At 37.2% G+C, this 14,956-nt stretch overlaps 1 protein-coding gene across 5 annotated transcripts in view; it reads right to left on the bottom strand.

Annotated features, from left to right (window-relative positions):
* NFIB (nuclear factor I B) overlaps window positions 1-14,956 on the bottom strand; it is a 206,466-nt gene that overhangs the window by 10,574 nt on the left and 180,936 nt on the right. For 2 of the 5 annotated variants that reach the window (XM_080940240.1, XM_080940241.1), the window contains exon 11: window positions 8,218-8,306. The exons of the other annotated variants lie outside the window; for them this stretch is intronic. In XM_080940240.1, coding sequence (XP_080796366.1) covers window positions 8,218-8,306 — 89 coding nt within the window. The remainder of the gene's footprint in view (window positions 1-8,217; window positions 8,307-14,956) is intronic. 5 annotated transcript variants of the gene reach the window in all.

Below are 14,956 nucleotides of genomic sequence, written 5' to 3'. Positions count from 1 at the left end.
GAAGAGTTTCAGAGTAACTGGGAAGACACTGAATTAGAAATGATACAGAGGTATAGATGATATAGATGATTCAATTCACAGAATTAGCACAATGGAAGACATTGTAGATGATAACCATGCTGGTGAACACAAGATGTCATCTTTGGTGTTTTATCTATGAACTCCTGAAATGGCCATCATTATCCTCTCATGTGGAAAGAAACTAAGGCCAATCTCTCCCATGTAGCCCCTGGATATTAACTATTCTGTGTCTCATGGTCATTTCCCTATGCAACATTGCTTTCTTACAAAGTCAGGTGGCAATCCAACCTTGGAAAGAACTTTTGGGACAGAATGTTTTTAAGGTGAATGTATTTGCTATAGGAGGCAATGAATTCTCCATATGCCACACAAACTATATCAGAACCTGGCCAATGCTGACACGGGGGTTCATGTGCTGATTAAGTAAGTGGTTTATTAGAGGCAACAACCTCAAATTCTCTAGATCAGTCTTCCTGGGAAGCAAAAAGTAGTCCCTCGGTAACACTGCAGGGAAGACTACAAGGGAAAGTGGTTTGAAGCTCTGAAAAACTTGAGATGCACTTAGTAATATAGCACAAGGGTTTGGTAGATTTTTATATGTAGTCCAACCATGCCTTTAAAACTCACCCTATGTATACTTCTTAATCTGGATAAACCATAGTTGTTCCACTAGCAGGGTGAATAGATTCTTTATCTTGTTCATTAAAAATAAATAAATAAATAAATAAATAAATAAATAAATAAATAAATAAATAAATCCATCCTCTGACAGTTGGCTTCAAGCCCAAAAGTGATTGTGTTCTTTGGTTTTTAACTCAATTACCAACCAGAACTACATGGTATCAAGTAAACACAGATGAAGTCATTCAATTGAAGCAGGAACCTAAGTCAAATACTTTACCTACTAATCTTAGGTCACCAAGACAGTGAGAGGTATTGGAAGAATGTCTCAATCCATGTGACAACTAACTGGTGCTCATTTTATAACGAATTGAACATTCCAATATGTTAGGTCATATAGTGTCAACATTCTAATTATACTAAGGCTTTCCAGGGGAGTGACACGCTTAACCATTTAGATTGACACACTACCTTTCCTTCAAGGATTATAGGTACTCCTTTAAGAAACTTGAAGAACGCTTAGGTAACACAGTGCAGAGATTTGGCAGACTTATACAAAGTCTATTGTATAAGTAGCCATTTTGTTCTCAAAGATAGTGATGGGAGAATAAATTAGAAAAAACAAATTTTCTCTCAATTACTTTGTACCAGTTTCAGGTGTCACCTGTTACTCTCTTGGCCAAAATCGATTTTATTGATAAATTACTAGCATCCTGGTTTTGATATCTATGTTCTAAAACATGCAGGGAGGTATTTCCTCTGCTAAAGCAAAAAAAATAAAAATAAAAAATAAAAAATAAAAATAAAGAATAAGGCTCAGGCATGTTTGTTAAGTTTAGATATACTATGTTGCATCTCAGAAAGCTGCTTGCTTTCTTGTGAAAAACAACTCATTCACATCAGTGGACAGAATAAATGAGCATGCTTCAGGTTGAATCTATAATATATTAGAACAAAGAAGATGGCATCGGATCAATAGCACTTACATCGAATGAGTTATTTGCTATACAAAGGTCTATGCGATTGACCTACCTTAAGACTTTTCTTCCTAACAACAAACATTTATGCTTAGGTTATGGATGAGGAGATTGAAGCCTGAACTGTTGCCCAACTGTACACTGAAGAAGCCCAGGCAGCAGAAAGGTCTTAGCCAAAGGATGGAAGTCCTGGAATCTACATTCTTCCCCTTTCTCTTTACTTTAGCTCTAACTGTGAAAAACATTTCAATTTCATGTTCCTATATTTCTACTTCAGGTGAGTTATATATGTTATCCAATGGCCAGCACTTAGATGCACTGGAACTTTTGAACAAGAATAATTCTGGAGACCAACTTCCGAATTAGTAACTGTAATTTATTTATCTAATGCTAGTTGTTTTTAGGCTGAAAATAATATGTGCCTTTGTTTTATGTGTGTGTGGATGTGGATGTAGGACAGAAATTTGCTTTTGAGCCCATTTTTACAGGGACCAGAGTGAAAGCAAAATACCCTGCATACTTTATACAGGTCCTGGATTTCTCTGATTTATTTTTCCCATTTTTAATGATCATTACCACCATCTGAATGGTCCTATTTGCATGCAAGATGATTTCTAATGATTATAACTATTTGTAATAGTCTATACCCAAAGGCTCCCTAGCTAGCTCTTACCTGCTCTGCAAAGGACCCCAGTGGGCTCTCTGGGAAGCACCAAATATCATAAACTGCAGGTGGCTCAGAGAATGATCCTAACTGCAAGCAATAGCACTTCATAATAATGAAAGAGAAATGTATTTATTTCTTAACTAAGTAGGTAAATAACCTTCTTTATTGTTAATCCTTGGGGAGCCACACTTTTGAAAATAACATCAAACCTCACTGGTTTATATTCAATTGTTTCAGATGGCTTTGCTTCTGGGAGATGCTGGATTGAAAGTCCACTTTAGCATGCATAAGTGAAATATTTTCCAAGTTTTTTTTTTTTTTAATGTTATCATATACCAGTGAAACATTTAATCTGAAAAAGACTACATGGAGCAATGACTTCATATGGGAACACTGCAGCTATACAGGGTACTAGATCATTGCTTCCCTTTGCTCTTTTACTATAGAGACGTCTACACATGATGCTAGAAGGCTCTTTCAACAAAGGAAACTGGGTGTTTAAAAAGTCACAAAAACTTACTTGCTAACAACAGTTAAATGTAAATAGGATTTAAAAAATCTTCTCCTCAATCAGCAAATTAAGCATATTTTTAAAAGCAACTTGATTTGATCTTGCTCATGCTTTAGAGCTAAAAAAAAAAAAAAAAAAAAAAAAAAAAAAAAACCTGTGGTAGAAAATCATGAAAATTATTAATTTCAATTTAATTACAGGACACACACACAAACATATATATATTATATATATATGAAGTTATGAGATGTTATTGCCAATTAAAAATATAAAGACATATAGGCCAACTATAGTCATTTATGTCCTCACAGACTAAGCCACAGGGGAAGCCCACATGCTGATTCCCAGCCTTCCTCTGGTCTGTATTCCTCTCCACCCCTGGGCTTCTTTTCAATGCTATTGTTAAAAGGGTTACAGCTCCTCTTATTTGCATAAGCGATTCTTCAACTACAGACATTTCCCTACAAAAAAAAGAAAAAAAAAAAAAAACCAGTTCTCCAAAAATAGTGCCTTTCACAGAGAGGATCACCAAAGGCATACTAAATGAAAGAGAAATGTGAGTTTGTATAAAAGCCAGGAGACTCTTTCACAAATGATTTTTCTTAAAAGCAAATACTAGTATTATCAGTACAGTTTTGCCTCTTAAAGAAGAGGGCTTGTTTCCATCAGAACTCTGAAGAGTAAGATGACAAGAAGTTAAGAACTGCATTTATGATGTTGGGCCTTTCATTGTGTTCACATATGCAGAGAACTCCTACAACAAAGTAAACGAGGGAGAGAAAACTCACTTTCTATACTTTCTGATAGGCTACATAAATATTATTCACTGTGTGGGAATTCAACAGGCTTTTGTCTTTACTTCTGTAACATTCCCTATAAAAATCCATTAATTTCTAGACTCTATTATTTAAATGTGACCCTATTCACAGTACACCTAGTTCCAGCTCCTAGATCACAACAATGAAGTAATGGTGTGTGGGCTGCAATGGATCTGACTTCCTCAGCAGAGAATGTGCGTGTTTACACGGTGCTTTGCATAAACCATCTTCAAACAAGGTCAGTATTTAGCACACTTCCTTTAGCTGCAAAGGGTTAACCAGTAAGGTTTGCATTTGAGAACATTCTGAATCCTGCTCCTCCCTATCTGGCTCTGCTGCCAAAAAACATCTGACAGGAAACGGAAGATTAAGTTTGTCCTACCTAGGCGAACAAAGAGTGCTCTGAACAGGCTACCACTTTACTGCAGAGAGGGAACTTTTCTAATCCCGCTGGAATCTGCAACGCTGCTCTGAAAGAAAATACCACGGAGAAAGTTGTTCTCATTCCTCTAACATCTTGTCCCTGGATCATCTCGTCTTGGTCACACTGTCCATCCAGAAAGGTTGACGGGAAGGCTCCAGACATAATCATGCGGAAAATGGACATTATTGATTCCTATGGCCCATTGTTCCCCCATGCTAAGTCCCTGAAGTTCAAGTTCAATCTGGAATTACATCATGTCTGGTTTCTCCTGGTTACCAGACGGCTTGAGACGTGACCACAGCTACAGAAAAAACAAACAGCCTTCTTCACGCTTCGGCTCCCCTATCGATTCAAACGTAAACTTTTTTTTTCTTTCTCTCAAGTATGCTTCAAGTATGGAGCATGGTTAATTTAGAGATTAAGTTCCAAATTAGATTATCTAATGGCATCTTAATGGATTGCTGACCCATTTCCTGTGGGATGGCAGCATGCAAGTCTGGCTGGAATACAATTAATTTCTTAGGAAGTGTTCTGAAGAGTTTGTCTAGATAAAAAGGAAATGTCCAAGTGGACAAATCTTTCTTTATAAATGGAGAAAGGTAGGTGAAAATTGCAAGTCTCAACACAGCTCTTAGAGCCAGGTCAGAGACACTGTGTGTTTGTTAAAACCATTTCGGTTAATTTTAATAAAATGCAAACGACTTTAGGTTTGTTCTCCTGACAGATTCAAGTTATATTGATGAGAACAGAAAGTCACTGCTTTCAAGAGACCGTTCAAAGCAAAGGATGACAGCAGCTCACTGCCCTGTTGCCAAACACTGCTCATGTGCAACTTTGGATTTTGTAATTCTCAGCCTTGAACCAAAGATTCACCTATGCAATCTAGCTTGTCAGCATTTCTATTAGTCCCGGAGCAGTGCTAGGACCCCAGAATGCTGTTCAAAAATTTGAACATGTTAGAGCTAACAGCTGAAAAGAAAATTGGAAAGAGGATTTAGAGATGGGAGTCTACCTCTCCTGAGGAACTACAGGAACAACCCAGCTGCTGGACTGCAGTTTTGTGTCAAGATAAGAAATCCTAAACAAGAAATGCTAACTTAGGAAATATACAGAGATGGTCCAAATAATGCTGAAATGAAAGATAGCTTATTCTATAGAACAGGACTTACATATACATTTGTCACACGTGCCATTTATCTGTATACATATGTGAATACAGTTTTCAACGTACAGAAAAATTATCCCTAAGTTTCTGGTATTTTAGTCTTTTGATAGAGAACATACATTTTATAAAGAAAGTAGTGTTTTACAATAACTACTGAGCATGAAATGCACAAGATCACCCCTTTGTTTCACCCTCCCCCTGACCAGCCAGATCCAAATAACCTTTACTGGCTGCTAAACTTCTCTTGGGAAATCAAGCAACTCTCTGGAATTGCAGTAATAAACGACAATTTCTTACAAAAACACGTGTAAAGTAATGACAGGATGAAGCATTCAACTCGTAGAGAGGAACTGGGAACACATGTAACATGGAAAACCACTGATAAAGGTCTCTTTGGTGCTATTCAATTATGGCAGAAGCAGGAAAAAAAAGTCCTTCCAATTATTTCAGTAAAATCTTCATTTATTCATTATTTCAGGGGCTGAACAAATGGTTTGTGTAAACATATCCTTCAGAAACACACTTATGTTTATTTTAGCCATCTGAAGGCTTCTTCTGTTTATATAAGCCATCAGACACATACAACCACCCACTTGTGGCTTTGCAGTTTCCTAAAGGGGTGAAGGGCAAGAAGGGAGAACAAAATGGTGAATCCAGTTTCTCTTTTGCATAAATCACCCAGTGTTTTAAAATAACTTCTGTTGATATTATTCTTAGATTGCCTGTCAGCCACCTGTCTCAGCCTCCCCCATGCTAGGACTAAAGGCCTCACCATGCCCTGCAGTCCTGTCTTTGAAAATGGAGTGAAGCAGACTGCACTCGATTGTCTTGAACTGTGATACACAGATTCAAAGAGCTCTGAGTGTGACTCAGTGAATCCTGCACAATGCAGAGATGCACCTGAAACACTATGTGCCTTCTTGAAATGTGTCAAGGAGATCAGATGCAACCCAAAGAGAACTCCTACTTTGCAGGCCATTTAGGCCGTCTCATATGGCTGTCCACTAATCCAGAGATTAGTATCCTCAGAGATGGGGAATAAGTGAAATCAATAAATTCAGGTCATCCCCTCTTGATGATTCACTATGATCTGAAACTGGTTGCCCTCATCAACTTTTGTGATGAGAAAGGGAGCTTCAAGATGAACAATTTCTGCAAAGACTGTTAGTTCCCCATATGTGGGCTATCTTTTCTCTTGGGGTATACCAAGTTCTGACTCCAGAACTACTCTGATCAAATCATCAAAATTTCACATCATGGTGTTTTCAATGTGTTTCAGAGACACTATCCAACTCTAAATTAAGTAAAGACCTATCAGTAATCTACCTACTACAAAGTTCTGACAGCCAAAAATCACATTTAGAAACATGAGTATCTTCCATCTAATTTGCTGTCCTTGTGAATATGGGCCATTCTACTGATAGGCAAAGCATGAAGTATAGAGTTGTTACTTAATAAACTAATGTAAACATTGTGTTATCAAATCTAATTAAATTAATTTTAAATAGCTTGCTAATTCAGACTCAAGCCACTTTCATTCATTTTAATTAAGCATCATTCTTTAATCACTGAGACTATTTAAATAAGATTCTTTGATCAAGTTTATCTTCCATTTGTAAGTACAAATTATATGTATCTTTCTGCACTAATATATGCTTCTTGGGGAAGAACAATAAATTTTTTTAAAAAGATGATATTACAACCAATATATCAATGGGGAAGGTCATTGTAGTAACTTAAGTGTTAAATTAACTAAATGTAAATGTTAAATCAACTAATGAGTACAGGGCTGGAGATGGCTGAGCAGTTAAAAGCACTTGCTGCTCTTGTTGAGGACTGTAGTTCAGTTCTCAGCACCCACTCAGCACTCACAGCCTTCCTTAACTCTAGTCGCAAAGAATCGAATGCCCTCTTCTGACCTCCGCAGGCACCAAGCACACACTGCGTGACGCACATACACACATGCAGGCAAAACACATAGAAAAGGAATAAATATAACTTTAAATTAAAACAAAAAACCAAAATCCAGATAGACTTCTTAGGTTTTATCTGAGTAAATGGAGACATTTGACACCTTAAGGCCACAGCGGGTTCCATCAACCACTATAAAATCAAGAGTCTCTTCGGTAAGTAACACCTCAGCAACTGGTTTCACATGAACATCAAAAACAGATGATTACGATCACAGCGGGGATAAAAACTATGTTGGCTCTATTGTCAGGAAGCTAAAGGATTACCTTACTCCCGATGTATATCTTGGTGTTTTAATAAACATTATAACATAAATCATTTATTTGACACAAGCTGGTCCGGAGAGATAATCACTACCTCACAAGAATTTCTTAAAACCAAAACAGATGAGATTGTCAAAACTATGTTCGAATAATTTACTTAGCCAATCTAATGAAGTCATTTATGCTAGTATGCAAGTAGAAATTAAGACTATTTAAATTTTCTTCTTTAACTACAAAGTCGAATCATCTTTCCACTCCAAAATTTACTGGCGCTGGGAGTGACAGCTAAGTTGTCTGACTCGAAATCTTTCTACTAGTCTTTCCTCAATTGAAAGATAAATAAATGATATAAAAAGGACTTAGAGTTAGCAGGAGCAGAAAGAGTTGAAATGAGAAAATGCATATAATATGGAAAACCAATGTTTTATCCTCAGGTAACAGAAAAAACCTCGCCTGAAGCTATGATTTCATTTCTAGGCCCTTTAATCTAAATGTCAAATTCCACTCCCTCCGACTCCCACCAAAAATGTTATAAATTGTCCCAAACGTTCGACAGTATTGAGAAATTCCAATGATAGTTAGCATATGCCATAGTCCCAGATTCATTTGATGCTGCATTTAAATAGGAATTAAACAGAAGGGTAGGGAAACAGGGAGGGGTAAAGCCAAACAACTAAACTTTTAACATACTTTCTGCACAACTAATTAAAAACAAACACTCTAGGTCATGTAATTTTTTAAGTGTTTAAGTGTAGGGTTGGAAATAATTAAAATGTTACCTTTGCCAAGTAATTCCCAATGTATCCTCACTGGTACTGGGGTATAAATGCCTGCCGTTTTGATTCATGGTCCAGTCACAAATCCTCAGCTGTCAATTGAAACCTAGCAGTCAGATATGATGGAGCAGTACTACAGTTTTTAGTATTTAAATGAAAACATGCAAACTAGTTCCAAACATGGCATTACTCTTATTTTCCCAAGAGGCAACTTAAAGAAAACAAACAGAATTAAAAAAAAAACAAAACAAACAAAAAAACAAAATAAACCAAAAAAAATATTACTCTGTAAAGCAAAATTTTCAGACTTTCCTTAGACACGAAAAGTTATTGCAATATGCTTCTCTATTAATTATTAAGCATACAGAGAAACAAGTGCTTAGAACATAACAATTAGCCAGTATTAGAATATAAATTGAGCTGAAATAAAAGAAAACGTTAATAATGTTCAATAGAGAGAGATTATTTTAGAAGGGAAATAAAAATGCGTCTTTTTTTTTTTCTATGCGTCACACCAAATCATCTGTGCAGAGGGAAATAATCAATCTGTAAAGCATGCAGTTTGCAAAACAGGAGACATGCAGTTTAGAGGAGAAAGTCCCCGCCCTGTGTCACCCTGACAGGAAGAGAAGCAGGGCAGCTTCCCATGTTCCATGTTAATAACTGCATTTCTCCTAAAGTGGCATTGTTCAAAAAAATGTCAAAAATGAGCCCTGAGTTTTATGTAAACTTCAGAGTCATGGTGTTATAAATCCTACCCTGCACTTGAGGAACGTAGAGGAGGCACTGAACAGGACCTGAGACAAGTTCTCCCTGGTTCTGCACATTGGCTCTACTCTTTGGGATGCTTCCCGGTAACCTTATCCAGTTCTGTTTGGTTAACAGCTGCCCTACGGTGCTAGCAGATTTATTGAAAAGATATATTGCTTATTTTTATGCTTAAGAAAGTAAACGTATCTGGCCTTGTGGGGGTGGCGGTAGGGAGTGGGGGATCGGATAGACTAGAAGATCATAGTTTTTAAACTTTGGGAAAGCAGGCTGTAAACAACTGGCCCTCTCGTAGAAAAGAGGTTGCCTTGCTGGAAGCACTAACCTGGCTTGCCTCTCTTCCCCTCTTCTGTGACTGTTTCTAGATGAATACTGCAGCCAAAAGGCCTTTAAACTTGGGACATATTGCTTTAACTCTGTCCTGAAAACGCGGTACTTTAAAAAGTGGCCTACTCCCTGTCAGACTCCAGTTTCTGCACACCCTGAGAGCGATCCCGAGGTTTCAGGAGGATAGCTCTTGTTCTGAAAAATGTAATCTACAATTCTGAAGAGGCCTTTAAGCAACTTGGATATTTAAAGTAAAGATAGTTTTATAAAGAACTAGAAAACATCCCCTCGGATAGACAGAGACAGAGAGACATGTACAGAGTGTAGGTGCTCGGCTCAGTGCTATGAAGAAGTTATGACAGAAAATAAATATAACGAAAAGTAGGTATTCTGGAAACAGGCCATAATTTATATAAAGGAGAAAATATGTACTTAATTCATTTTTAAACAGATAACATATTTCTGCTGTTTCGAAGAAGAAAATGTGTTTGGTCTACAGTGTATGAAAAACAACTTTGTGAGACTTGTTTTTGAGGGGACACTCTTGGGAGGGGGTGGACACACAGAATCTCACTATGTAGTTCAGACTGGCCTTGAACATGTCTTCAACATTCTGAGGACTAGGATTACAAGCCTATCCAGTAGTGCAAGGTCTGGATTGTTTCCTGGTTTGTTTTTTAACTTCTCTGAGTGGGCCTTCTAAATAGAAATGCAATGAGCTAAGCTACACTGCTTATCTTCGGGAATAAGTGGGGGCACATTTCAAAATATGAGCCTTGAAAGAGAAGAGCATGGCCCGTATGAGTTCACGTCAGAAACTGATCCATTCACCAGGGAATGCAGGTATTGAGTAAGGCTAGCATGGCAGGAAGCAGGATGTCTTTCCAGGCACAGTGCATCTGATGCTGCTATTGCCTACCAACAGCCTAGTGTCTAGGGGACTCTGCTATCTCTGAAGCCTTAAGATTCTGAGAGCCACTCACAGGCTGTCTCCAGAAAAGGCTGAGAGACTACCATCTTTCCAGAAGGATACTTATGTAAATTGGCTGGTTGCATGCAGATTGCTTTTTCCTATAACCACTTCTAAAAATTTCAAGTGGGCAACCTTTTGCCTCATCTCCTGAACATTTAAAATCAACAGTTTTATTTTTTTTGCTACGTATACTTTCAAAGATGCTAAACCAAACTGGTTATTTCCATTTATCATTTATACATATATACATTTATACATATATATGCATACATGTATTCACTTTAAATGTTTTCAAGTTGTGATTTTGCCAAAACAGAAAAGATGTTTACATACATCAAAGTGACCAAAGGTTATATTTAACAATAATTTAATGCCAAATAAGTCGGCAAGACACTAATTAATATTGAATTAACTTTAATTCATTAACTGAAATTGAAATAAAATTTGAATGTGTTTGGTCTATATCATGGGCCAGCAGTGCAGGGCATCTGAGGAGACAAATAATCCTGCCAGTTTATAAATTATCACACTTTGAGCCAAGTTATTACTTAAGCAATGACATCTCTTTCTCACTCTTTTAAAAATTACTATCTTTTTTATGAACTATCTTTCAACTAATAAACTATCCAATAAACTAAAAATCTAAAGGGTGTAGATAAGGGAAATAGTTAAGTAACTAAAAGAAAAGTCAGCTATTATCCATCAAGGATTTCTCTGACAGGCATGTCTAAGAAAATCAGGTTCTTCCACATGTTATTTAACCAAGACAGTCTTTGACCAAGCAAATTCAGGACAGATTTTTTTTATACTGAAAGACTCAAACTAAGTGTATTTGAGCTTCTTTGGGAGAACATGTGAAATATTTTATCATGATGATTCAAGACGGTAAACATAATTTTCTTTTTAAGCTCTAAGGAAATTTTAAATAATAAGTGATAACAGTTTTAAAATTTAGAGTAGTGGCCATCTAGGTCAGCTGGTTTTAACCTGTAGGTCGCAATCCCTTTGGGTATCAAAACACCCTTTCATAGGGGTTGTATATTAGTTATCCTGCGTATTACATATTTATATTGTATTCACAACAGTAGCAGAATTACAGCTGAAGTAGCAATGAAATAATTTTACGTTTGGGGATCCCCATACATGAAGAACTGTATTAAAGTGTTAGGAAGCATTAGGAAGGTTGGGATCCACCAGCCGAGCCATTGTTCTGAGAAAGGCTCATAGCTAGAAAAAATCCAACTGTCATTTATTTCTAATCAAATTTTAAAGTTGAATTTTGACTGGTACAGAAGCGTACACCTTCCATCTCAATTACATTTTCTTAAGTTCAAAATGTCTCTAAGTGTGAGTTTTCCAAGTATTTTACTTTACAATATAAGAGGTGATTTCTTAATCCCAGAGCAGTCAAACTTAAAAGACCACATGCAGCCTCGTGACTGCAGAGGAGGGGCTGCTTCCAATTCTTCTTACACTCAGAAAAAAAGTCAGACTTAATAATGCGCACATCTGTACAGAATACACAGCCATATGCTGCTTCACTTGATTTACATGTACCTACCAAAATAAAATTAAAAAAAAAGACTGTCCATAAAGCCAAGATGTTAAATGCATTGTGCCCCAGTCTTCCAAAAAGAAATAAGAAATGAAAGAAGCAGGGCCACACCCACAGAGTAATGGATACAGGGATAGAGGGTCAAATAAAAAGAAGTGAAGAGGAAGGCTTCTCTACATATGCACTCAGACTGGAGCTGCTTCTTTTGAAGGGAAGCTTTGTGCCTGGCACAATTCAGAGGCAACTGTGTCAAAAAAAAAAAAAAAAAAAAAAAAAAGGATGGGAAGGAAACCATTAGGTTTCTTTCAAACACCTGCACAAGGAAGCTTCGATGGGGCTAAGTCAGGAGAGTACTTGACCAGGATACACAAAGCCCTGGGTTTGGTCTCTAGTCCTCAGCACCACCAAGGATGGTGGTACATGTTTATACTTCTAGCACTTGGGAGGTGGAAGCAGGGGAGACCAGAACGTCTAGACCATCTGCTATCACATAGTGAATCCAGAACCAGGTGGGAATCTCAACTGGTTAAGTAATTAAAATGAAAAATGTGCAGAAGCAGAGAGCACCTAAGTGGAAATACCTTAGATGCTACACTTCAGTAAGTATGCTAAGTTGCTGATAGCCACACAGAATCAATATGACTTGAAATTCAAGTTTGTACACTCAGATGAGGGCACTTCGTTGTTATAAATGCATAGCAATTTGGGGGAAAAAATAAGAGTAAGAAAAATGACCAGCTTTGCTGGGTTGAGCGACCAGGAAATGGGCTAATAGTAGTCCATGATGACATAGTTCTCAACTGACCCAATAAACCATTAAATGTGACACTGAATAACCAACATGAGCAAGTTTACCTCAACATTCCATTTTAGGTTTACGAAACCATCAAGGGGGGGTACCCAGAATTGTATGTTTTGTGTTCTCTTGAGTGTCCCCATTTTTCCTGGCGGCTCAGGGTGATAGACTAGGGGAGAGGAGCAATGGTAGTGTATAAAAAAAAAATCTTCATTTGAGTGCCCCTGCTTTCCACTCATTGATTGGATGGGTGGCATTTTTCTGATACTATAAACTAGTTGCTGAGGAGCAAGTGGAAGGAACTGTGGACAGATGCTGTGGATCTTTAATGAACAAGAAAACTGATCACAAGGAAACCGTCAAGAAGAAAAATCAAGACCATCCTGGTACCTGAAAGTCACTGTGTCGATTTCTGAAGCCATGCTTCTTCAGAATAAAGTCAAATGGGTATGAGCAGCCCATGAACGTAATCAAAATCATGACTATCAGTCATGTTAAAGAGTTGGAAAATAAGGGAACTTTTCTTTCAATGGAAGCTACTCATGCCTATAACATTTGACATATTTTCAAATGCTAGAGGCTAGACCCTTTCCCCTTTTAAGGCTTGTTCACAGTCAGACACACCTGTTCCTATCACTGGACAAAGGCCAAAGTCCTGACTCCTAAATCTGTGTTCTTACCACACTCTACCATGCTTGTCACTGTTCCCACTCCACCATGCTGTCATTATCTCTTGCCTATCCATAGCTTCATGTGCAGCTAAAATTGTTTGTAAATATCATCTTTAGAATTTTCCCACCGAGAGCTTTTTATTTCAGGGAAGAAGATAATTTCTCCTTGTGTTTTTGTTGATTGAAATTTAGGACTGGATTAAACATAATTTTTATTTTGATATTAATTCAAATAGAGCCTTGTCTTTGGTAACTAAGGACAAGTAAATAAAGGAATTAATAATAAAAGACAGCCAGATGATGGAACTTGTTTCTTTCAATTTCAAAACTAGCCCCAAAGCTAAACATTTTCATAGCCATTAATTTGACTAAAAGTTCCTTTAAATATGTTCTCTTTTCGGCAAGCCTATGTGAAAAGTGACCTCTTACCATTTACATACATACCCAGAAGTCATGTGATAGGCTTTTGCGTCATGTTGTCAATTATGATAACAACCTCACTAAGAAAGGCCTGTGTTGATAGCCTGCTTCCTGGCTCTACCGAGAAGCTTGCTGATAGTCCATTTGTGGCCTTTTTCAATTGCTTGCTCCTAATGACTGACTTTTCAATGTTTTGTTTTGTTTTGTTTTTAATATGTTCCAAGCCTTGGCTTTGTCATTTGCCAGGACAAATATTATAAAAGGATTTTTGCTTCATGTCTTAGTTTAAAAAGAAAGAAAGAAAGAAAGAAAGAAAGAAAGAAAGAAAGAAAGAAAGAAAGAAAGAAATCCTACAGAGGCAATTTCTTTAAAAGCTATTCTGTGTAACAGAAATCTTTAGTATAATGAAAAGTACTTCCAAATTCCACCCAGAAAAATGTTGAAGATCTTTCTGCATAACTAGTCACATAGGAGATGTAGCTGCTCAAGCACCAATAAAACTCAGTGTCAAGGCACTCAGCCAGTGGCTCTAGTCACAAACAGTCCAGACATCCTTTTTGAGACTGAAAGCAAGCCCTACTCCTTACAATTTGGAGCTTACTTGACTAAATTGTCTTAGTTAAGGAAGGCAAAAGCAGTTTCCTATTGTATATACTGTGTGTATCAAGGTTCGGTGTGTAATCACTGGCTGGTTAGATTGGTGCTGTCTCTTGTAACTGTATGGCGGGGTCTCTTATGGAAACCCAGGAAGTGTTGTAGCTGTAAATTTTTAGTTTCATTCTACAATAAATCTTGTCAAGCTATCACGGTATTAATGTGTGTTACTAAGGTGTCTGCTATGAAAGCAATCTTCCACTGAACTGTAATTAACAATGAATAAGCTATATTATTTTTAACCTCTAAGGTTCCTATTATAGCAAACAAATTATGAAGCTTAGCATATATAAGGAACTGGTATTATTAATTAGGTGAGTTTTCTCATAACACACATTTATATTAACATCGCTAACCTGGATGATAAAGTAATGTCTATTTTTTCTAAGCGAAATCTATCATTCTGCTAGAGGGTTCCCATTTCCTCAAGGAGATAAAACTTGGGAGATAGGGTTGAGTCACTGTCAACAGGAAGGGATGCACACACAGTACATGCAAGGCAGGAAGCAAGACTTCTGCACAGGGATGTCAGAGAGAGGAGGTGCGCTCAACATTCTGAAAGTGCTCCAAACCAAGAC

This window comes from Micromys minutus, assembly GCF_963924665.1.
Source record: "Micromys minutus genome assembly, chromosome: 28".
NCBI classification, from domain to species: Eukaryota; Metazoa; Chordata; class Mammalia; order Rodentia; family Muridae; genus Micromys; species Micromys minutus.
The sequence above is the reverse complement of the archived record's forward strand: the minus strand, read 5'-3'. Positions and strand labels throughout refer to the sequence as shown.